The sequence below is a fragment of the Colletotrichum graminicola genome (genome assembly GCF_000149035.1).
Source record: "Colletotrichum graminicola M1.001 genomic scaffold supercont1.14, whole genome shotgun sequence".
Lineage (NCBI taxonomy): Eukaryota > Fungi > Ascomycota > Sordariomycetes > Glomerellales > Glomerellaceae > Colletotrichum > Colletotrichum graminicola.
This window is the reverse complement of record NW_007361018.1, coordinates 580380-603189: the sequence shown is the minus strand read 5'-3', so window position 1 is coordinate 603189 and position 22810 is coordinate 580380. Positions and strand designations below refer to the sequence as shown.

Below are 22810 nucleotides of genomic sequence, written 5' to 3'. Positions count from 1 at the left end.
GCGAAGACGACGTACGGAGACGGAGGTCGGCCTGCAAGCGTTACACCGGCTGCGTGTTTTGCGTCAGACAGTCTGAAGCCATAGGATATTGAAGCAACTCACATCCATTCCAAAGTCTCGGGGGTTGCAAGGTTGCCTATGAGGCCTGCGCCGTTTGCTAACGCAAGAAATGAATTGAGACGTCGGAAAGCCATCGAAGCCTCGCCCAAATGTTGGCGGCGAGGCAAATGTCCGGTACAGCCATCTTAACGAGTAGGCTAGTGGGAAGAGTCCTTTGTCGCCCGTTCGCTACGCCACACAACAAGACATGGCGCTCATACATAGACTACGGGCCGCCACCGTACCTACCTAGGTACTTTCAGGTCTTTCTCCCCAGGTGCGGACGATACTATGTCACCCTAGGCTTGTATTGAGCTTCAAGGGAAGTCCGACTCGAGCAGTAGTTTCGTGTTCCGCCCCAACGTGTGGTACGATAACATCCAATTCGCATCTTCGACGCAAGATCCATAGATCGCAACCCAACAGCGATGCACTGGGGACGAAATTTCCTTGGTCGGGCAGACAGGCTGCACGACACAACTGTATCCTTTCCCACCGGTCTCTTGGTAGGTTCGCCAGGTGCGACCTTTCCACCGCAGGCCCGTACCACGCCGCTACTTCTCGTGAAAGAACCACATAAGGTAGCTTGATCGTCGTTGAGCCCGGCATGAAGTAGAAGGAGTCTTGGATATGCAGTCCCGGCTCCGCGGGTTGGTCAAGACTTTTCCATCGGCCAGTCGCCGCTTCCCTCGCTTTTCTACATGGAGGTGGTGCCTCACTTCCCCCGCTGCCACCTCTTTCTGCCCGTCCTTGGGTGATGAAAGAGCTTTTTCGCCTCGAATCTCTCCTTCCCCTCTTCGCTCTAGTAACACACGCTGGCGTTTCTTCCCGTCCCTTGACTAAGAGACCTCACGCCGGCGACATCCTCTTCAGGTTCAGTCCTTCGAATTCTTGCGCAGCTGGCAGTCCCAGCGCTTCTGCATCATTCATCTCTTGGTGTTGCTACCGTACATCATGTTTTGAATCCTCTTGGACCTGCTATTTGCTTCCTTTTTTTGGTGTCTTGGAACCCAGTCTTACCTCTTCTTTCTTGGGCTTCGATATGGCGTTGCCACCAGACTCTGCATCTCTTGGTTCCTGTTCCCGCTCCAGCTCTGTCCGAATCAACCGAAAGACAGGTTACGCCACCTCGAGTCCCCCGTCGCCCGGGTCACAGCACGATTCGATCAACTCTGATAGTGTGTTCGAAAATGTCGACCTTTCATCTGGTTTCGACGGTCTGCACATTGATGGTGTCGAGGTTTGGGACACTTTGAGCAGCATGGCTGCTTTTGGACTAGAGCCCAACAACGGCGATTCCTATGATGGTCTTGTGCCTTTCCCACAAATATCAGTTGACGATAGCGACAACGCTTCTGAGCTTTCGGACTCGGACATGCCGTCAAGACGAGGCCCCTTTCACAGATGGATGAGAAATCTTCACCAACGCGCCAAACAGCGGCCTCAGCCTATGAACACAGACACCGTTCTGCCCTGGAAACTCCTTGATTCCACTGATAGATCAGCCATTTCTCGGAGAACTCGCCACAGGAGGTCATCGTCAGGCTCGTCGTTTGGCTTCGTTGCGGCGGTGAAAAGTGCTAGTGTCAGTCTTGCTAGCGGCAGTTCTGTGACGCGCCCTAGGGGCAACAGCCGTCGCTCTTTGGCATATTCCAAGACGGATCGCAGCAGCAGAGCCTCGTTCACCGCCGCAAGATTTTCGGAAGACAGCTGTCACGTCGAATGGCCGGCAAACACTGATCCGTTGGCGACCGAACGTGCTTTGCAGCGCCGGCGCATCTTGGAGGAGCTCATAAGTACAGAGGAAGGTTACATCGGGGACATTCGTTTTCTTATGAATGTATGTTTCTAAAACGGACTGGTTGGTGGAGACGAGTGCTAAGAGGCGCAGGTTTACATCACGATTCTGGCTTCTTTGCCGACTCTGCCAATGGGACTCAGGTCTTCAATCAATCGCAATCTCACGGACATCGTCGAACTCCACGAAGAACTCTTGGGCGAGCTGCATCGAGTTGTGCCAGATTCAGAATACACGCAAATCGAAGTTCCTCCGTTGCTCAGCAAAACAGCGGGTCGTGGACATCAGCGACTGAGGAGTCTTGATTCCGTGCCGGAAGACAACGGGAGAGCCATAAGCTGGTTGCAAGAAGTGCCCGGGATGATTTCAGAGGCCCAGATCGCCGGTGACGTGGCCAAAGTCTTCAGCAGGAAGGTTAGGAGCCCCCACAATCTTTCTATCTGAGGATGGCAGCACTAACATCCCTATCAGATGAACCGCTTTTTTATCTACGAGGAGTATGGGGCCAAGTACGAGATGATGATCAAGGACGTCGCTTCAGCTCATCGGACCATGCCACAATGGGATACCTATCAACGAGGCATTGAAGCATTGGCCTCGTCATTGGGCCCTGCGAGTACTCACAACGACCAGTCAAAGAAGTCGCTGACTATTGGAGACCTACTTGTCAAGGTGAGCGGCATGCCATTGAGGTGAACCCTGTTGCTAACAAGTCCTCAGCCCATTCAGCGCATCTGCAAATACCCGCTCTTGTTTGCCGAACTATTGAAGTACACACCTGTCACAGATTGCCCAAATTCTCACATGGAAGTTGAAAGCGCCCTTCTCCGCTTGCGAGAGGCGACGGCAGAGATCAACCGGGCAACGAGCGACAGGCGAATGAAATCCACCTTGGAAAAGACTTGGATTCTTCAGGATCGTCTTGTTTTCCCCGAGCAAGTACGTTGAAACTTGAACCAGTCCGAGTGGCTGTGGCTAATCAGCGAGGAAGAAACTTGATGCAGCATCAAAGAACCGAATCAGATCGTTTGGTCATGTCGAGCTTTGTGGCGCGCTACACATTTGCTGGCAAACCAAAGAAGGCGTTCAGGGGCAGTACATGATTTGTCTTCTATACCACAAAGTTTTGTGTTTGGCCTCGGCAAGCAAAGTCGACCAGATTTACACCATTCAAGCGTGCATCAACCTGGACAGCATCAAGATTGAGGAAACGGACAATGGACGAGGTACGAAGCAGAATCCCGGCCACGCCCAGTGTTGCCAAACTAACTTTGCGAAAGGACTTCAATGCCACACGGCTCCATTTTCGTGGAAACTTGTGTTTGAATGCAATTCCCAATTGTACGAGCTTTTGATGACTGCTTGCTCGCCCAGGGAACTGGAGGAATGGCGAAGCCGGCTATCGAATCCCGCCAGGGGAGACCAGAATCAAACTGACCCTAACCTGTACAGCTCAATGTCCTTGAGTATGAAGAGCCTTGGAACAATATTTAGAAAACCAGGTGTGTTTCCACAGCCAGACAATGGCCACTCTGTGTCACTAACAGTCTGTTCAGGCACTGTTGCTCGTCGGATCTCTATCCATCGCGCCACGACGGTTGGCCCAAAGTCTCCGTTGTGTCAACTCATCCTGAAAAACACGAGCGTTGTACGAGATAACTCGGAATCTGCACCGAACCCATCCATCAACCGATCACAGTCATTGCTGACAACAAACCCCCGGATCCCGATTCTTGCTCCACCACGGGGCGAAAGAGCTCGGCTAGAAGCCCTTATGTCTGATATCTGGAGTCGAGACATACTTCCGTTTCCGGGTATGACTGGTAGATCTCGCAGTGAGCATCTTGTCCGAAGCTCAGCAAGCACAATGATGCGCAAACTCAGTGTCGCGAGCATCGCCAGCTCTTTTGCAAAGAGATCCAACAGCGTGGCCAGCCTCGGAAAACTTGTCGTCGAGGACGATCCGGGCGATAAAGAAGGCGCGGATCACGGACATCCCTCAAAGATCTATAGAGCTGAGAGTTCCAATCCGGAGCACGGTCCTGATGACGAAGTTGATGAAACAACAAGGCCCCGTTTGCCCAAAATCGACGACGATATCGAGGTTACCAATACAGTTAGCGCTCCAGCAACCCCAATGCTAGCTCAGTCCAATATCATTGTGCATGCCGACCCGGTCGAGCAGCTTCGATCTGGATACAGCGGTTTTCTACTCGGCGATGTATGGCCGTCGAAGCCAACCGTGTTACGGGCCGCATCGGGGAACAATTTACCCCGAGTTCGTCGAGACTCAATCACCCCGAAAACATCGCCTTGCCCATCCGATAGAGGTGAAAAAGACAGCCAAAGCAGGGCGTTCAAGGCGCCCAAACTCTCCCACAAAGCATCAATGCGGTGGGGCAAGGTTGGCACATTGAACAGAGACGACTTGGTGCAGGGCATCAGGAGTTTCTTTCGGTAAGTGCGAACATAGGTTTTTACAATGTAATGGATGAGAAGAGCTACAATGGAATAAGGCCTGGGCTCGAGAAGTAAAGGAAGTAGAGATACTACTTTCGCCGTATGCTCGCCCTTGGCTACCTTAATTCAGGGCCACATACGGGGGAGGGTCGCGTCAATAGCTATCCTAGTTCAGATTGTGTGTTGATCATCAAGATGATGATAGTATAATGATACCCCCAACTTGGATTACAATGATGCCCGCCTGGGACTTATGATGTCAGTGAGGTTGTCGTGAGGTATTTGTTAAAGTGGCCTGACAGTCGTTAGCAATGCCTCGCTCGCGGAGGTCCGCCTCCATGTTTGTTTGGAGCTGTGAGGGTGCTCACTTCCGGCCCCACCCAAAGCATGCTACAATAGCCAGTGAGACGGCTTGTATCGAGGTACCTCGGAGTAGGGCGGTGCGGCAGTGGAGGGGGATGTGTCCAAGCGACCGCTTCCTCAACCATCTGGATCATTCCAATCGCAACGTGTGAATACCCCTTTGGTCCAAAAAAATCTTGGTCTGGATTAGCAGTGACGTACTACACAGGTTCGATGCAGGAACGCTCAGAGTTCCCGGTACCTAATGGCTACTTACCTGGGCGAGCTGGACGATGCACGGAGCACAATATGCCCCGCTCCCTCCCTGGGCAAGCTCCAAATGGCGGGGCAGTGATGAAAGGACAATCGCGTGTTCTCGCACCTATGACGTAGCTTCCGAATCACGAGCTTCCCAGCTGGGGAAGCTCCCCTCTCAGGTCGTGCTCATATCATATTAAAAGGCCTGGAGGTAAGCTCCTTCCCAACCTTTGCTCACTTTTCAATCAATCAATCAATCAAGCAAGCAAGCAACGAAATAAACCTTCCAAGATACCCCGACGACTCTCGTCTTCCACGTACAACCACCAGCAAACTACAAGAACTCCATCGGAGCTCATCAATCATCCCGCACCACCAATCACCAATACATCATCAAATCAACCGCCAAAATGGTTCGCGGAGAGGCCCACCAGACCAAGGTCCACTACAAGGGCCAGGAGGACGACTTCATCGTCTTCGTTGAGGATGCCGAGCTGTTCAAGAAGTGGAAGACGGACAAGTCTATCCCTTTGGCCCACTTCATCTCCTCCTACAAGATCTTCGTCACGCACAAGTAAGTCATTGGGTTGGATTACCCCTCATTTCACCTCCACAGTGTGATTTATCGGTCCCGATGAGCCCATTCGGCACGCACGATGTTGTCAATCCAGCTGCTCTATCAAACGTACATATCGTTGGCTTTTCCTGTTCCGTTTGAATGGGGCTCGGATCGATGGAAACTTTTAAGGACCTGCATCACCTCCATACATTTTCATCGGCTAATCCATATGACCAGGCAAGGCAACCAGGGCACCTACGACGCGGCCTCTAAGTCCACGTTGGAGAACGAGTTTGGTACCAGCGTTGACGACAAGGTGATCATCCAGATCCTTGAGAAGGGCGATGCGCAGAACACTGAGGTGAGCTCCCCCCATGTTCTAACACCCTGTGACCTCCGTCATTGACGATGCATTGTGTTAGTTCCCCGAACGTCAAGGAAACAAGAACGATTCTCAGGGCCCTTTGATTGCCCACTAAGGGGGGTAATTAGTCTTAATTACACGGTGGTCACCAGACTGGTGGCACTTGACGAGCGTAAGGGCTTATGAGGCTTTATGAAGTTTTGGCAGTGTTGTGCGGCAACGACAGCGCGAGGAATGGCACGGTCATGTGCCATAACATTGCTATCTCGGCATGGGAACATGCGAAAGCAATATGAAGCGCGTCTCCAGTAACACCCTTATATGCAATGGAGGACGATGAGTAAGGTGCAGGAACCTTCCAAAAATCATCTCCTTCGAGCCCGATCAGGGTTCAACATCGACGCCCGCAACGAACATGGGGGTCTTTAGCATGGGTGGGTTCTTCTATCTAGTAGATAGCAGAACATGAACACATGACTTCTTACATATCTTGTTTCTACCTCCATGACAGTCTGATGGTAGATGTAGGGAATTAATGAGGTTCCGGCCAAATCGTTCCGTACGACCCGAACGCTTGGCATGGGCGGGTTCCTCACGATGTCTCCCCAACAGTAAAGCTTCTCTCCACCTGTGAGAGCAGGGGATTTACTACCAGTGGCTTGGTTAGGAATATTAGGGAGAAAATCATATACCCCAGTCAATATAAAGGTTGTATTAAGCACAGCTTTAATTTGCGAAGGGCTGGCAAAGGCGGGGCCCATCAATGGGTTCGTGATGTTGCGCCCGTTTCTGAAGTGTTTCGGGGGTTGCATGCTGCTGCGCGGAGTCACCGACACGGCCCCTTGCCCGTCCGCACTCCCCTTTTTGCCTATAGGCCTCATACACACACTGGTGCACCGCCCATACGTTCTGCAGCGCTTTTTGTATTTTTTTTCTGCTTCTCTCATGGGACCCTTCCCTGGTCGGTCGCTCGTTCGGAGATGTTGCCGAATGGGCACACCCGGTCACGCAGACGCATACGCACGCACACCAGTACCTACCTCGAAGATGGAGGTGGGGACGGATAGGAGAGAACTGACCAGCGCTCGCGGCAGCGTCGACGCAGGAGGACGAGCTTGACAGCCAAACTCTGTTTTCTTATCATCTTTCCTTCTCCCTCGGTGTGCTGCAGCAGCCAACAGGGCCTGCAAGGGGCTGGACCCGAGACAGAGTGTAAACGTCCGGAGGGGGGGACGCCGTAGCGAACCTGCCTTATTCGGTTTGAAAAGGTTACCTGCTTTTTCGGATTCGGTTGTCGAACAGGAGAGAATTTCGCAGGGGGGGAGAGATTGGACCTGATGGCGAAAGTTCAGCACGGTGATGGGGCTTACAATTCAATTCAGTCACGCATAGAATACGAAAATGTACCAGTTGGGTCATCCTTTTTTTTGGTGTTCGATTCTTTGGGTCTTGACATTAGGTGTAGCATTTCGTGCGCTGGTCTTCCGAGACAGATGCCACACGTTTTCTCTTGACAGCATCGTTTTCGCTATTCCGGGCAGACTTGGTCGTCTGTCTCTCGACCCGTTTTTCCATCCTGAAATCGGACTGTACACCGAGCGTTGTGGCGCCGGGCTTCGGGATGATACACTGTGCCCTCCCAAGAGGTGGGACGCGGCGTGCCTTGCCCCATGCAGAGCGCGACGTCAAGGATGACTCCTGTCGCCACTCTCGTTCCTGACCCTCCCGTGCCCAGCCCATACACGCATGCGCCCTCCCGCGACAGCAACGTCAACCCATGATAGAGTGCGTCCATGATCGACCGGGACGAAACGCGGACAGGCTATCGATCATCACCCGAACCCATACACACCACACACCACCACAGATGCCCGGACAAGAGTATGCACACACTTGGATGACTTGAGGGGAAAATAGCGCTGGGAAATGGAAGACTTTCTTGCGGCCTTTTCCGATTCGGTTTCGGTCGAGAGTGCAGAAGAAGAAATTGATGAACGATATGTCGTCCGAAATAACGCCGATGCTAGATGCCGTGATATCGAGTAGGATAGATCGTTAAAAAAACATGTATAAGAAAATAGGGTTGATATATATATGTTGCTCAGAGAACGAACGATAAGGTTTCGTCGATTCATCCGAGGTTGCTTGGGTGGAGGGCGGTGGCTGGTTGACTTTGAGTACACGGCGGCCCCTTCTGCCAGGTCATAATACCATGCGAGTTTGAGGCGCTTGTATACGGCGAGCTGGTAAACCAAGTAAAAAAACGTTTAGACGCGACCGCCGCTGCGGCCTCTTTGAGGAAGTGTCCACGGCTTAGCACAGATAATCTGAGTATTGGGTTAGTAAAAGGCCCAAGGAAATAGTAAGTTGGGAGAGTGAGGCTACGTACCTCTCCTTCGCTGTAAGCCCAGAAGTAGACGATCAGACCAACAACGTAGTAGATAGCCGAGTTGGTGCCCTGGTAGATGAGAGCGGAGGCGAGAGAAGTGAGAGGGAGAATGATGAGGCGAAACTCCAGACTGCGGTGAACTGCCGAGCCGGCGAGGAACACCAGAGGCCACTCCAGAGCCACCATGAACAGAGCCATGATCAGGTTTATAATCTGCAACACTGGCACGGGCTTGACCGCCGGGTCCAAGGACTTTGTCAAAAAGTCCCAGAAGATCTTGGGATAGAAGAAGCCCTCTACGGCGGCGGCAAGTTGGTCTGTTGGCATGTGGTTAGCACCGCTGCTTGTACCCTTTTGTGATGGTTTTCTCGACTTACAAACTGCGGCACTTATAACAATAAGGCGAGCCCAGTGGTTCTTAATAAGACGACCCATGGTTATCGATTATGTATTGGCAACGAGTCTCCCTTGAAGTCTTGTCGTTTATCTTTCTGATTGCTCAGTATTGTCGAGATATTTCGATCCTTGCGTTTTGCGTGTTGGTGACGAAGCCTGTCGACGGTGATGCCACGAGTCTAATGTGCCCTTGTGTCTTATCCCAAAAACCTGGATACAGCGAATGAAAGTAAGGAAGGGGGCGGTCGTGGAGATCGGATCCTCTTGCGAATGTAACGGGTATGGGGATGGAAAAGGCGACTCAGTCGGAGGTAAACCGTGCAACGGCGGAAGGAAGGGAAGAGGTACCGGACCTGCGGAGTGAAGGAAGAAGTGAAAGGCGTTTCGAAGCGAAGATGTCGATATTAAAAGAAGGATATCGACAGGCTAGTGCACAGCGCTGACGAGAAAAGAAGAGAAGATCAAGAGAAGAGATAATAAGTGTCAACTGAACACAAGGCGGGAAGGACGACTCTATATTGAGACGAGAGCCGGGGTGGGTGTGACAAAGTCAAGCAGGAGAACCGGCCAGGGGGTTAGTGTTGGGAGGTGGAGGAAGGTGTGGATGCAGGCGTGTCCAGCCCAGAGGGCAAGACTCCGAGCCGCACAGAATGCTGGATGAGGCTTGTATCAGAGTTGGGCCCCCAGGCTAGGTAGGCAGCTTGTTGAACAGGGAACAGTGTCGGGGGCGTTTCTGGCTCGATAGCGGAGTAAGTTCTCTAGAGATCCACGTTCGAGCAATCTGATCTATGATGACAGCAGGCATCCGAGCGACATTGAGACGTTTCTGGTTGTACAGGGGGGCTGTTTTGGTTCTGCTATGGACCAGCCCGGCAGGAGCAAGAAACGAGGCCGGGGGGGCTGGCTGGCTTGGGTCGGCCAAGTCGCTGTGCAAGTGACGATGTATGATGTTCGTGGGTATTGTGGGATGCGAAGCCCAATGCGCTGAGGCTCTGTGTGAGAAAGAATCCCCCCCCCCCCTAGTTGCCGGGAAGCCGTTGTGTACGGGGTGTGAGGCAGAGGTCGGGACGGTGAAGCGTTGTGGTGGAGTGTGTTGTACGTGATGTTCGTCAGGGGTCTGTGCTTTATCGACCCCGTCGCATGAAGGCTGTTTGAAGATCAGACAAGACAGTTGCCAGGGACACTTGTGAGGCAAGGAGGTGGAAGAGGAACAGGAAACGGCTGCTGGCCGCATTCGCGAAAGATGGAGGCAGACGAGTTTTAAGAAACGTCAGCCCATGGGAGGGCCGGGGTTGTCGAGCGTGCTGAGTGACATCTTGTCCATCTGGGCGGGATTGCATGCAAGCAAGAAGTGCAGCGTGCAGAAAGTGGGCGGCATCATACGTCTATGCTGCGATGTCGCGGCGTAAGCGCTACCCGTCCACCCTCTATCCAGCCACGGCCGAGACCGCCCATTATCTTACTCGGGAGCCAGTCGAAGCCGTCACCCATGTATTCTGGGAGGGTGACTAGGCGCTGGGAGCGGACTCCAGTCATCACTTGACTGCAAGAATGGGGGTATACGTGGGTGAGGGATGTAGGTCGGCGGGTACGGATGCAAGCAAAGCCGGGATGTAGACCTGGTGGGAGGACAATGCGGAAGAGGCGATACCGGTATCGTTAGCTGCAAGCAATATAGCATAGTACCTACGCGAGAGGGAGTAACTGTCGACAGAAAGGCGATACAAGCATCAGTGGTTAATGGGTAGAGGTGATTGGACTTGCACGCAAAATGCGTGGGCGGTTAGAGAAGGAGCTTGAACCAATGGGAACTCTTCTCTTTCACCGTTGGCAGGCGAGGTGTGGGTCTTCCCCTGCTGCCAAGGGTCCAGGGGCGAGCTTAGGGGCCGTCTGGTCAACCGTCAGTCTTCAGATCATCGCATGCCAGCATCTAGCACCCGGCTTCAGAAGGGACCGCGCAGTGACCTTGTGACCACCCTTGCTTTGGCCGCACGAGCAAGTACCCCTTCTGTCGCCCTGGGCTTCCATTTTGCACCTTGTCATCGCCTGAACAGAAGGGGAGGGGGCGGCTCAAAACGCCTCACCTACCACGGTAGCATCGACCAGGCCCTGTAAGACACCAGCCTCTAGCGATCGTGTGTGCAAAATTGCTCTTCCATCCGCCCACTTTTAGAGGAGAAGGAGGCCGATTACCTACGGACGAGCGGTCGATTTAATTAATATAAACTACCTAGCTCCAGCCATTTCGGCAAATGAGAGCGCAGAGAATTCTACGATACAGGCAGGCAATTGGGGAAACGTCAAGAAATTTTGTGTAAACCAAGCCAGTATCCGTATCCGTACAAATAAACAATTACCCGCCATTGCCTGTTATCTGGGCCGAGTGGGAACTTTGAATGATTGACCCCCTGAAGAGGCAGTCCTCTTACAGCAGGACGATACCGTTGTACGAACCCCTCTTTTCTTCTACATCATCCGCACCTCCTACATACACATCTCCCGTGTTGCACGAACTCAATCGATATTCCAGATGGCGTCAAGTGCCTACTACTAGGGAGAAGTCGACAGAGCGCAGGCAACCCCCGCCCTCCAGATCTGTAGCCTGGATGTGATCTGTAGCCCTTCTCTAATTGCGAGTTCATGCCATCTGATCCTCCAAAACTCTGAGACGGCTGATCAAAGCAACAAAACCTCCTCCGACGGACCCAGGTTCCAGAATGGCTGTGTTGAGGCACAGGGGGTTTGAGAAGTTGGGACGGCTGCTCTGTTGCCCGGTCGCAGCCCCTGCGGTCTCGTCCGTCGCAACACCCCTGTTCCTTGTCGTCCATTTACTTTCGACCACTCACAACATGGGCACGCTTGTCGACCGAGCCCGAAGCGGAAGGCCCACCTGGGATAGCAGGTTAAAGGGTGACGCTGACCCCGGCCCCGTTGTCCCAAAAGAGCACCCCACCCAGGTTGGAGACTGCTATGCCACATGCAAGATATTGACATGGACCGGAATTTTCTGTCAGTTTCCCCTGTATTCGTATCGCTCTTTGGGTCGGTCGTCTTGTTCTCCGCCACATGGACAGCGAACACGACAGTCATCGGAGAACATTCTGTCGCATTGTAGCCTCGTTGCGTTTATTGGCCAGCCGATCCGAGGCACCATGCCTGCCATGTCTTGCTGCTGGCTCCGGTACACTCGCTACCACAGACGTGGTGAAGCCGTAGACCACAACCGAACCACAGCGGTGATGCTTTACCCGGCAGACTTTGGAGCCGCATGAACACCAACCTTCCAGCGGTCGTTGTCTCATCCCACGAGCCACATTCCCCACCCCAGTCCGAGTTTTTGGGCTGAATAACCTATAACTGAGACAATGAGGATGAACGCTGCACTTCACGCAGAGAACAGACCGCTAAGGAAACAGTGGCGTTGCCATCAAAGCTACCGAGCGATCCATGTCGACAGAACCTTAAAAATGGGCTGGGGAAGGGGATCACCTTGCTGCCACCAATTACCAGCGACAACTCTGCTTGTCTTGGCTGGATGGCTCACCCCGTCCACCGCGCAACAAGGCCGAGCGTTGGCCAATCTTCAGATGAGCCCTTGGGGGTTTTATAGTCGTTACCCCCCCAAAAAGCGCCATGTGTTCTGGCTGGCATCGTCAGCTTTCTGCGACAATTGTCCAAGTGTTGTTGGTGACAGCTGCGATCCATACTTTTGAGGCTGAGGCATAGCGCGAAGAGTTTCCATACACACACACATATACTAGTGCCCACGCAAAAAAAGAAAGACAAAAAGAAAAAGACAAAAGTGCCCTTTCCCCTCACCTTGGCCGTCTGTGAGATCAGCCTCCCGTCGTCAGATATGCACCAGGCGGTCCCTCGGTGTCTACGTGGGCATGCATCTTTGTGTCACCTACGTCTCCAGAAATGCATTGGTGGACGTGCCCTTGAGACGAGAACGGTGGTGGACTGACTGCACTACTCTGGCTTCGTGCCTGATCCAGCCCCATCACGGCTGGTGTAGGTTGCGACGTTGAATCGATAGTCTCTGGCCAAGAACCTCAATGGATGGCGAAACCGATGCAGACCGAGATCAGCTCGGCAGAACGAGGCTGGGTGGGCTGGCAGGGTCTTAATTGATTCTTGTCAATTGGCCGTCTGCACTCTCACTCACTGCTTGGGTGAGCTGCATCACATCCCACTCATCCGTTCTCTGCATCGCAATGCTGCAAGATGGACGCTAAAAATAACACTGAGGAGAGGGGAAAACACCAGCAGTGTGTTCAACTCTATTTTGGCGGGCGGCTCTGTGTTGCTGCTCATTGGTTCCCTGTCGCAGGATCCACACGGCCCCAGCCCACCCTCTCGGTGCGTCTGGCCAACCAGCAAAGCGGCTGCATCCTGTTGTAGGAGCCGTCGTCACTTGTGCTACTGCAACCGCCGAGCAGTAATCACAGCATCGTTGAATTCATATAGTGCCGACTTCACATCTGGGCCTCGAGGAGCGGTCTGCATTTTTCACATCCGCCATTGATCGCCCTGGGCACATTCGGACCCTACGCCCGTAATAGTTCCCCAGCAAAGCGGGTTCTTTCCTCGGTAGTGTATGGTGAACACTAGCAAGGCCTGTATATGCATGCGATGCAAGGCGGTTCCCTCCCCCCATCAAGGACCGAAAGTTGCCCTCACCGACATCGTCACAAGGGTTGCTCCGCGCGGGTGTGACGGCAAGCTGTACTCGCTTGTAGTGTTTGAAGACCGCCAAGACTTCGACTTTTACCGCCGTTGCTCACACGGCAAGTCTGGGGCCGCTCTGGGGCGGACGTCCAGAAGTTCGGTTGTCAGATAAGCATGTCGTGCGGCGTCCGATCTCGAGCAGGCGTTTGAGTGATATCACGACGGATATAGCACAACCTGGGCGCAATACGGGTGCAATTTGGACGTAATATGGGACTGCCCGGCGCCTCGCCCTTGGTCGCGCAACTTCAGGGTCTCGCCTAGTGCAAGGTGCGGAATCCCGGTAAAGGATTGTGCTTGTGGCTCATGGCCTCCGCTGCACGACTCGACAGTCGCCATGGAAGGGGTTGCAAAAATTGGCGTGCCTGTGTCAGGTCGCTCCGCTATTTTCCCTAGGGCTTCTTGGAAAATAAGTTATAACTAGAAAATCAGAAAACGACATCCTTGGAAGCAAACCCCTACCCAGGGGAAATGCCCACTCGTGGGATCGTCGGCACTGCGGCAACTCGGGCGAGGATATGGCAGCCAAGGAAACTTGTAGAGTCTTTAGACGCAGAGTTGGGGGAGGACGGTTGTGGTCCCCGGATAGCAAGAAGACGAGTGCCAAGTCGACACTGAGCCGATGGCACGATCATCGCGTGTTGAGTACTAGGCATGGTGCTCACGCTATGTTTTCCTGCCACGTTTTCGTGTATGATCACGTGTACCGATGCGGCACTGCGAGGGACCGCCCTGACTGCGTATTTCAGTTCGAGAGGCACGACAAGGGCCAGCGCTTCCAACGGAAGTCGCATCAACCGAGCGCCAAGACCGTTTAAACTACTGATCGTCCTCATGGACTCTTGGTCGACGTCTAGCCTGAGCCTTCCCTCTGATCGAAACGCGCGCTGCTGCGTATTTCTCAAAAAGCCGCCGGATGATGGCCAAGAAAAATGCCACTGGGACCCAAGGTTGGCCCAACTCGTGATCTACACGGCAGCACGGGTATTGGGCACAGCCGGTATGTGGGCGAAGCATTTGGCTGAGATCTGGCGTGTGACGCCTGTCACTTTCCCGAACACAAACGCATCATCTTTTTTCGTGGTCTAGTCGCTAGCACTGTAGAAGCAGCAATCGCACACAATGAGGCTGTATAGCATAGGGCACAGATGTCATATGCACGCCATCGTGCGCACGTCCCTGAGCTTTTTCATCCCAACATTCGTGAGACGGCGTGTCAAGATCTGGCAGCTGTTCCAGACGCCTCTTCCGCGGCTGTTATTGACAAAAATGGCTGTTCTGAGTGAGACTCGAACGACATATCATACCACGAGTTTTGCCAACGCTTCCACCCCCCATCCCATCCCATTACCTTTTTACCCAGCAGGCTGGCTAACGTGGCTAGTCAAGACTATCAAAGCCTTGTTCCATATTTCGTCTACTATCCCCTTAGCCCCCACCCACCGCTCGTCAAGATAGTATCGCCGCCCAGCCATCAACCCCCTTTTCTCGTCTCATGTCTTCCCTGCCGCTGCATATGGAACACAGCCTCTCCGTATTCCTTTCCCCATCGCCCTCCCCCCAACCATGGTCCCCCTACCACGGTTCCCCTCTGTGGACTCAGCCAGCTCGTATTGGCCACTGTCGTTCCTTGCAGGAGAACAAGAAGCCGCCTATCCGGCGCTGCATCACGATCTCCCCAGCTTTTCACAGTACTAGGCATCGATGGAAGCCCCTTCCCTCTTGGACTTCCTTGCTTATTCCTGTTCAAGCGAAGACTGGTCTCTCTTGTGCCAGAAACGTGAGAACTCGGGTTCCCTCTGCCGGCCCAAGTAGATCCAGGATCTGCGCTCTCCCCTGGTCCGTCGCAGCAAGAACGGCCACTTCACACGGTGATCGCCCTAATTCACTGAGAAGGTTTGCTGCGTGCTCCGAAAGGGGGCCGCTGCCGCTACTCATGTGCTGGAGGAGGGAGATGGGGGCGACTTGGGCTGGAGAGTCGGTGGGCTGTGTGGTGGCGGGGACGGTTTGAAGGTTGGCGAGGGTGGATGGGAGGGCTGCCACAGAGGCTAAAGGGACCAGAGGGAGCTCGAGCTTGTTGAGAATTCTTTAAAGCGACGTCTCGTCAGCCATATAAGCACAAACACTCACACAGAAAGACCGAGTGCTTACTCGATCTGTAGGGCCATGAAGGCCTCCGTCGGGTTCGTGCCTCGTCCTTGCTGGTCGAGGAGAAAGACGACCACCGCGTCGCGGCCTCCGTCGAGGTTGAAGAGGCGCTCCATGCGCTCCTCCGTAGCTGCCGTCCCGACGTCCTTTGGCGAGAGGAGGACCAGGCGGAGGAAGCGGCCCTGCTGCTGCTGCTGCGGGAGGGGGAGCGCGATGTCGTGCGTGCTCAACCTGCTCTCTGTCGCCTTCGTCAGCGAGTGACTCCGGCTTAGCGAAGTTCGGCATTCTGTCTACCTTGGAGTCGGGGCGTGCTGCCGGCCAGGAGGGGAATCGCCGGTGTCCATTCCGGACGCTTGCGGAGGGAAGAACAGAACATAGCCTTGTTGATGCAGAGTTCGCAAGCGGGTATCACGGGATGCAGTGTGGCTGGCCTGGCTGTGAGCTTTCAAGCAGCTCGTCTCCGGGGGTTTTCCCACCGAAGATGGCATGAATTTCTATGTGAGGTGAGTCAAGTATGTAAGTGTCGGCAGGCGCTGTCTATCTTGCCCCTGCCTTTTCCGTTCTTCCCAAGAGTGAGGTGCCTTCCATGTCTAAGATGCCCGCCCATAACGTTACACGCGCCATACTGGGCGTAGCAGATAATGCCTCTCGCCCGCTAAATGGTATCATGAAAATAAGAACTCCTGTATAAGAAATCCACGCCTTTTGTCCAGCCAACTCCTGGCACATCCGCCCGAAAAGCCTTATGCCGCCGTGGACGCTGGAGACTGCGACTGCGTCGGCAGCTGCAGGTCCGACAGCAGCGGCTTCTTGGTCTTGGGGTCCCTCAGGTCGCGCAGCGCGGCCTCCATGGCAAGGTACCGCTGAGAGCGCTCGTCTTCGCGCTGGGCGAGCTCACGCTCGCGGCGCGTCAGCTCCTCGAGCTTCTCGTCGAGGACGCGGATGCGCTCGGCATTCTGGTCGGGTTTCTGCGACGCCTTCCAATATTCGTAGACGATGATGGCACTCGCAACACCGAGGATGAAGGCGTCCCCGATGACGTCGGCGAAGAGGTCGACGGCCTTGTTCTCGGGGAGGGGGCGGAACTTGCGGCGCCAGACGCTCTTGGGCTTTTCTTTCGTTGAGCTACCAGTGGTGCTGGAGCTGCTGGCGGTGCTACCGCTTTCTGAAATCGAGGACGAGCTCGACGAGCTGGGCGACGAAGACTCCGACGACGCCGTGGGCACGAGCGGTTTCCGTTTCGCGGCGTCAGAGTTCGCTTGCCGCGCCTTGGCCGCCTCCTCCTTTTCGACCTGCTCTTTTGTCTTGACCGTCGGGGCCTCTGTCTTTTCCCTCGCGCGCTGCTCGGCGTCCGGATTCCGGAGGAGGGCGACGTTAAGACGCATGTTGAGCTGGTGGATGGACTGTCCATAGCGGGCGGCGAAGGCGCGGAACTTGGGGTGCTCGTGGGCTTGCGCTTTTATTCGGTTCTGTAGGCGGTTAGATATTTCCCATGACGGCCCCGGGAGAACTGGGTGACTGAGGTTTCCAACTTACGGCGCCATACTTGGACACATGCCGCACGAAGAGCGCGGCGAGCTTGAAAAGAGGTAGTGGTACCATGGTGGGGTTTTTTTCGAGGGTCGATCGAGTGACGGAAGCGCCGTTGGTCAGGAGAGCTCCGGAAGCTCCGTGCTACGGCACTGCTTGGCTTGGTCTTGGCGGCGTTGCTTCCTGTCAATTGGGACAGCAGATACTCATGGACTACGGGCAATTCAGTGTTGAAGAAGAGATTAGTGATATGTACAGCGATGTCTACTATTGCAAGTCGGTCGGGTTTATCGGAGCTACGGTAAGCAGCGGACGTCTAATGCTTGGAATGGATCTCCCACCGCCCCGCGGTGGAAGTGCACGGAACACGCTTCTTTGATGTTCCGCTTCTTTGGGCTTCGGAGCCGATTCTAGCAGGCCCCGGCTCGCTGACTGAGCCTCGGTGTCCAAGATTGCAATTGGGGCTGCCTGTAAGCATGAACAGGACAGCCAGGTTTCGTTTCGATATGAAACTCACTCCTGGTCGAGGCTAATAATATCGCGAATCTTCAAGCTGTAGGCGGGGAAGGACTGAATGACCCTACTTGCATGTTGAAATGATGCGTAGCACGATACCCTCAGAGGAGCACCTGCTTGTTGATCAACTCTCTTGTCCCGGTCTGCTTAGCTAAGCCGGTAACATACGAGCAAGAGGCCAATTGCGGAGCAGCATCGGCGGACTTTAGTGGCTCCCCAGTACGAGACTGTAACCAGCCAGTTTCGCAGTTCCCCAGGCAACGGCACGCGAAGCGAAGGTCAACAGCAACGACACACTAACCAGGCCCCTTCACTCCACCCCCATCACCAAAAGTTTACCACTCCGTCTCAACGGCGCATCATCCCGACAACTCTGAATCTCCTCGGTGAGTTTCTTCTGCGACGTCCGCGTCTCGTCAGCAGCCACTTGTCAATTGCCTGCCGGCTTCTTTCAGGGCGTCTTGTTTTTTTTTCCCCCGCGCATGATCTGTTCCTGAGTCGGGTGAGTAAACAAATCATACCCCGGCTTGTTGCTGTTTGTCCTGTCCGCTAGGCTGTGGCCACTTGCGCTAGATGGGTTAAACAACAATTGGACTACGCTTTGTCTGCCTTCTCCCAATTCTCTTCAATAGTGCATACCCATATCCATCATTTCCCAACCACCCTATCCCATGTACTGACGATTGCGCGCAACAGGCCCTCCCTCTCCACAACCCAGGGCCGATCTTGATTTTGCAGTACTGTCTTCTTCGTCTTCGAGAGCCGCCGTCCTCTCGGGATAACACTTATTTCCAAGGGCAGCGAGGCCACAGTCATGGCCCATAGGTTGGTGGCGAAAACGGGTGTTGATTTGGAGGCTTTGTCGCCGAGGGACGCCAACGCGCTGCGCATGCCCAAGGCTATCGAAATGAAAACCTCCAAACCCGTCGTCCAGCTCAAGGCTGCGAAAGACAAGGAACCGCCGCCACAGCCGCCTGCAAGCGTTGAGGAGCCTCCAGCCAGTGATCGTCCAAATGGAGCCGTGTACCAGGTCGGCAAGATGCTCGGCAAGGGCGGCTTTGCCGTGTGCTACACGGGATATCACCTACCGGACCGCAAAAAGTACGCGCTAAAGATTGTGCGGAGCCAGATGCCGTCCAAGATGCAGCAGAAGGTCAGATTTGTCACACTGTAGCGTTGTTCGGCGACGCCCGGTTCTAACATGTTGCGCAGTTCCAAACCGAACTCCAGATTCACTCCAAGATGAATCACAAGAACATTGTACAATTTTTCAGGGCCTTCTCGTTCCACGACTGCATGTATCTGGTTCTCGAGCTTTGCACCAACGGCTCTCTCATGGACATGGTCAAGAAGCGTAAAGGCCTGACCGAGCCCGAGGTCCGTTTCTACTCCGTCCAGGTGGCCGGGGCAATCAAGTATATGCACGGAAAGGGCATCATCCACCGAGATCTGAAAATGGGCAACATCTTTCTCGACCACCGCATGAACGCCAAGGTCGGCGACTTTGGACTTGCTGCTCTGTTGGTTACTGGCCGGGATATGCAGACCATAAGAAGGACCACCCTGTGCGGAACGCCCAACTACATTGCGCCCGAGATTCTCCAAAAGGGAAAGAAGGGACACGATCATGCGGTCGATATTTGGAGCTTGGGTATCATCATGTCAGTATACCCCGACCAAAGCCGAGAGCTCTCCCACTGACTGAAGTAGGTTCGCCATGTTGACATCCAAGCCACCATTCCAATCGACGAGCACCGAGGAGATTTATCGCCGAGCGAGGGAACGAGACTACGAATGGCCGAACCCGGAAACCTCGCAAAAGTACATCAGCGAGGAAGCTAAGGACTGCGTTGCCACGATGCTCGAGGACGCAGATATGAGACCCGAACCGGACGTCATTGTTCAACACCCCTTCTTCACCTGCGGTTACATGCCCGTGGAGGCCGACATGACAACCAGACTCCTGACGCTGCCACCCGACCGCTCCGAATTCTACGCCGACCGCATGAGCTCTCAGCTGCAGGCGGTCAGTAAGAAGAACATGGAGGACATGTGCAGAGAATGTGGAGTTGGCCCCCTGGCACCGGTTCAGGTTATTCATACGCAGACATGGAAAGAGATGGCTGCGGAGGAGAAGTCTGGCTTGACGCCCATGATTCCATTGGGAGAGGACGTCGTCTACAGACCTTTCGACGACTGGCTCCGCGAGAAGCGCCACGCTCGTGCCCTTGCCGCCTCGTCGTCTACCCGCTCCGATGCCACGTCGGAATCGCATCTGAGCGGTTCCCAAACAGCGCCGACAGGCCTGTTTCGTCAACCGCCCCAAAGCTTTGCCGCGCAGCAGAGGGCTCAAAACCGCCCCCCTGCGGTGGCCAGCACGGTCAGATCACGACCGCAGCCAGAAGTGGCTCCTCAACCAGCGGAAGTGGCACGCCCGAGGTCAGTCAGACAGTTTAGTGCACCGGAGTCTCGAAACCAGCTTTCCGAGCCTCCACTGAGGAAGTCTACCGCGGTCCGGAGGACGCCACTTCCAACGACGCAGTCGACGGGATCTCTTCCCAGCCATGCCATGGCGCCGCAGAGTTCCAACCAACCCACAGTCACCATGACCGGTCTCCTGGAAAACCTCAAGATCTCATCCGATCAAACTGAGAAGGCGTCTCTCTTCAGCCCGACTGAGTGCCCGGAAACGGTAGCAGGCTCTAAGCCTGATGTTGTGCTCGAGCGACTTCGTCGCCTTCAGGCCGAGCTGGAGCGTGCTCTGAATGCTCGCACCATGGCCATCATCTCGTCCAAGGACACCACCCCGCCTCATCCCAACGTGGTTGTCAAATGGGTGGACTACACAAACAAGTTTGGTCTTGGCTACATCCTGAACGACGGCGGTGTTGGTTGCATCTTGCGAGATATCCCTACTACGGAAGGGAGCAAGACTCTAACGTTGCCGTCAGCCTGCATGCTCGTCCGCGATGCTGAGCGCCATATCGAGCGACGACACGACGAATCGTATCCCGAGAGGCATCAGCCATTGCCGCCCAAGCAAGACATTCACTTTTACGAGAACAACGGCGAGACCGGTCTCGCCCGAGTCTCTGTTTCCTCGTCGCAATTCCGCGTGCCAGTTTACGAGGATGGAACGCCCGGGAAGCTGAACCCGGGAAAGGACGTATACGAGCACAGAAAGAGGGAGCGCGTCATCCTCTGGAAGAAATTCGCCAACTACATGATCGCCTACGGCAGAGACGAGCCACTTCCGGCCGAGGAGACCGTCACTCGTCCGATGGAGTTCTCTGGCAACAACTCTCAGCCTTCGGATCTGGTCATCTTCTACCAGCGCTTCGGCGATGTCGGTTGCTGGGTCTTTGGTGACGGGCATCTTCAAGTAAGCTCCAATACTACAACTTCGACGTGACAAGCGCTGACAACATTCCAGTTCAACTTCCCTGACCACACCAAGATTGTTTTGAATGCTGCAGGAACTTGGTGTCACTTCTGGCACCTTCCCATCGAGGCTGCCCAAAACCTTGCCACCACTGGAAGCATCGGAGCTGCGGCCCTTGACGAGAGGGCCATGCTGTCCTACCCCCTGCAGACGCTATTGAACTTCCAAACGAAGCCCTCGGCGGCTCGCTCTACTCGCACGACCACCACTTCGCGCCGACGCCCCGAGATCCCTGCAGACCTGCAGGGGATCCCAACTGCGAATGATTTCCGCCGAAAGATCGAGTTCATCAAGAACGCAGTAAAGGAATGGGTGACCAATGGCGGCCTTGGTAACAGTGCTATGGACCGTGACCACAGACTGCGCTGGGGAGGTTACCGCGAGACCGTCATGGGCAACAGCTTTATCAAGGGTGTCTGGGTGACTGTCGGCGCTCGATGGGGTGACAGCAGACTGTCGGCTTACATTGATCCAGCCAACCCCATGGAAATGGGCGAAGAGATTGACGAGTCCAAGCGAAGACGTCACTGAGTCGGATTGCACCTCTGGATTTGACAGACCCAAGGAGTTATTAGTCGGGAGCGAGAGGGGACTCTGCATTGTTACGCATATGATGGGTAATTATAGTTCAGCCAGCCCGGTTCGCCCGGCTGGCGCTCACGAGATCACGCCATGGTCGCCACAACGGGGGGATGGCTTTTGGGTTGGGCATGCTTGGAGTTTTGGGGTCTTTGCGGAACATAGCAACGGCGTCTTGGGAGCATAACAAAGTTTCATGAGTTCCAGACTAGAGCTGTTGAGCGTCTCGCTTGGGAATGATGTGACAGGACCTTTCCGTGTTTTCCTCTGTTCGACTTGCGTTACCTCGGGTCTTGTCTATATTCCGCTCTGCACTACCAGGCATATTTTCCGACGTCCCTACGTAATAAACCTCCCGCTGTTACTGTCTTCGCCCAAGTGGATCACGTGGGTGCTGGTGGGCGGAGATCTGTCAATGGCGGGAATAGACACTTGTTTCAATAAACATAACGGTCGTTTACGGTGTTCCTTGGGTCAGTATTATGCCTGTATATTCCCTCGATTACGCTGTACCGGAGCAACATACTGCACTCCTCAACCCCGGCTTTTTCATGGTCCAGCATACAGCTTGTTGTCTGTGGAAGTTGCTGCGGAGAAATCCGTACTGCCATAATACGGTCTGGATACACAGAGTTCTTTGAAATACCGCTCTCAGTTTCTGTTTTGGTGCGTCGCTGTTGCCTCACTTGGATGGTTCTAACGGACACATGGATCGATCATGACAAGGTTGTCCCATTCACTCAAAAGCCAGTTCTGACGTCGGCGAGTTGGAGCGTCGGTTCAATCCTCACCTCTACGTACCGGGAGGCTGCGATCCATATCCCGCGGTCAATGTCAATGGCAACCTTGGGTAAGTAGGCGCAACCGCAACACCCCCAGCCAACTCCTATGCACCCTTACGGTCTTCAAATGACACCAGTAGCTTACTACACTCAAAATAGTGAGGTTTGAAACCTACCGGTGGTGGAAGAAGCGGTTGTGATAATGGTGGCACCGGCCAGGTCTACGTGCGCAGCGGACAGAGTACTCAAGGCCGCCAGGCGGTCCTTTACGTCGTCATCTATGGGCATCGACATGCCTACACAGCCCAAATTATAGTTACACGATAGGGCCACCCCCCCTTTCGTTGGGGCTGACGGCGACCTCGTCTTCCAGAGTACTCTTATCAGCTGGGATGTTCTTTCCGATGCGGCGAAACA

General features: G+C 54.4%; 7 protein-coding genes across 7 annotated transcripts; 3 read left to right on the top strand and 4 right to left on the bottom strand.

The window, feature by feature from the left end:
- Nucleotides 1–1141: 1141 nt before the first annotated feature.
- Nucleotides 1142–4358, top strand: GLRG_04497 (RhoGEF domain-containing protein; the record flags this gene model as incomplete). Its single annotated transcript, XM_008095182.1, has 7 exons — nucleotides 1142–1939; nucleotides 1991–2311; nucleotides 2369–2569; nucleotides 2618–2836; nucleotides 2889–3123; nucleotides 3178–3363; nucleotides 3454–4358. 7 exons carry the CDS (start codon nucleotides 1142–1144, stop codon nucleotides 4356–4358), a joined length of 2865 nt encoding a protein of 954 aa, XP_008093373.1.
- Nucleotides 4359–5367: 1009 nt separating this feature from the next.
- Nucleotides 5368–5995, top strand: GLRG_04496 (shwachman-Bodian-Diamond syndrome protein; the record flags this gene model as incomplete). Its single annotated transcript, XM_008095181.1, has 3 exons — nucleotides 5368–5531; nucleotides 5754–5877; nucleotides 5939–5995. The coding sequence occupies 3 exons, from the start codon at nucleotides 5368–5370 to the stop codon at nucleotides 5993–5995; spliced, it is 345 nt and encodes a 114-aa protein (XP_008093372.1).
- A 2152-nt stretch (nucleotides 5996–8147) lies between these two features.
- Nucleotides 8148–8704, bottom strand: GLRG_04495 (uncharacterized protein; the record flags this gene model as incomplete). The annotated part of the gene is made up of 3 exons (XM_008095180.1): nucleotides 8148–8207; nucleotides 8270–8586; nucleotides 8647–8704. 3 exons carry the CDS (start codon nucleotides 8702–8704, stop codon nucleotides 8148–8150), a joined length of 435 nt encoding a protein of 144 aa, XP_008093371.1.
- A 6438-nt stretch (nucleotides 8705–15142) lies between these two features.
- On the bottom strand, nucleotides 15143–15920 carry GLRG_04494 (uncharacterized protein; the record flags this gene model as incomplete). The annotated part of the gene is made up of 3 exons (XM_008095179.1): nucleotides 15143–15482; nucleotides 15548–15782; nucleotides 15839–15920. The coding sequence occupies 3 exons, from the start codon at nucleotides 15918–15920 to the stop codon at nucleotides 15143–15145; spliced, it is 657 nt and encodes a 218-aa protein (XP_008093370.1).
- Nucleotides 15921–16081: 161 nt separating this feature from the next.
- On the bottom strand, nucleotides 16082–16273 carry GLRG_04493 (uncharacterized protein; the record flags this gene model as incomplete). Its single annotated transcript, XM_008095178.1, has 1 exon — nucleotides 16082–16273. The coding sequence occupies one exon, from the start codon at nucleotides 16271–16273 to the stop codon at nucleotides 16082–16084; it is 192 nt and encodes a 63-aa protein (XP_008093369.1).
- Nucleotides 16274–16287: 14 nt separating this feature from the next.
- GLRG_04492 (uncharacterized protein) lies at nucleotides 16288–17146 on the bottom strand (the record flags this gene model as incomplete). The annotated part of the gene is made up of 2 exons (XM_008095177.1): nucleotides 16288–17013; nucleotides 17081–17146. The coding sequence occupies 2 exons, from the start codon at nucleotides 17144–17146 to the stop codon at nucleotides 16288–16290; spliced, it is 792 nt and encodes a 263-aa protein (XP_008093368.1).
- A 1258-nt stretch (nucleotides 17147–18404) lies between these two features.
- Nucleotides 18405–21563, top strand: GLRG_04491 (uncharacterized protein; the record flags this gene model as incomplete). Its single annotated transcript, XM_008095176.1, has 4 exons — nucleotides 18405–18743; nucleotides 18803–19251; nucleotides 19301–20972; nucleotides 21024–21563. The coding sequence occupies 4 exons, from the start codon at nucleotides 18405–18407 to the stop codon at nucleotides 21561–21563; spliced, it is 3000 nt and encodes a 999-aa protein (XP_008093367.1).
- Nucleotides 21564–22810: the final 1247 nt, after the last annotated feature.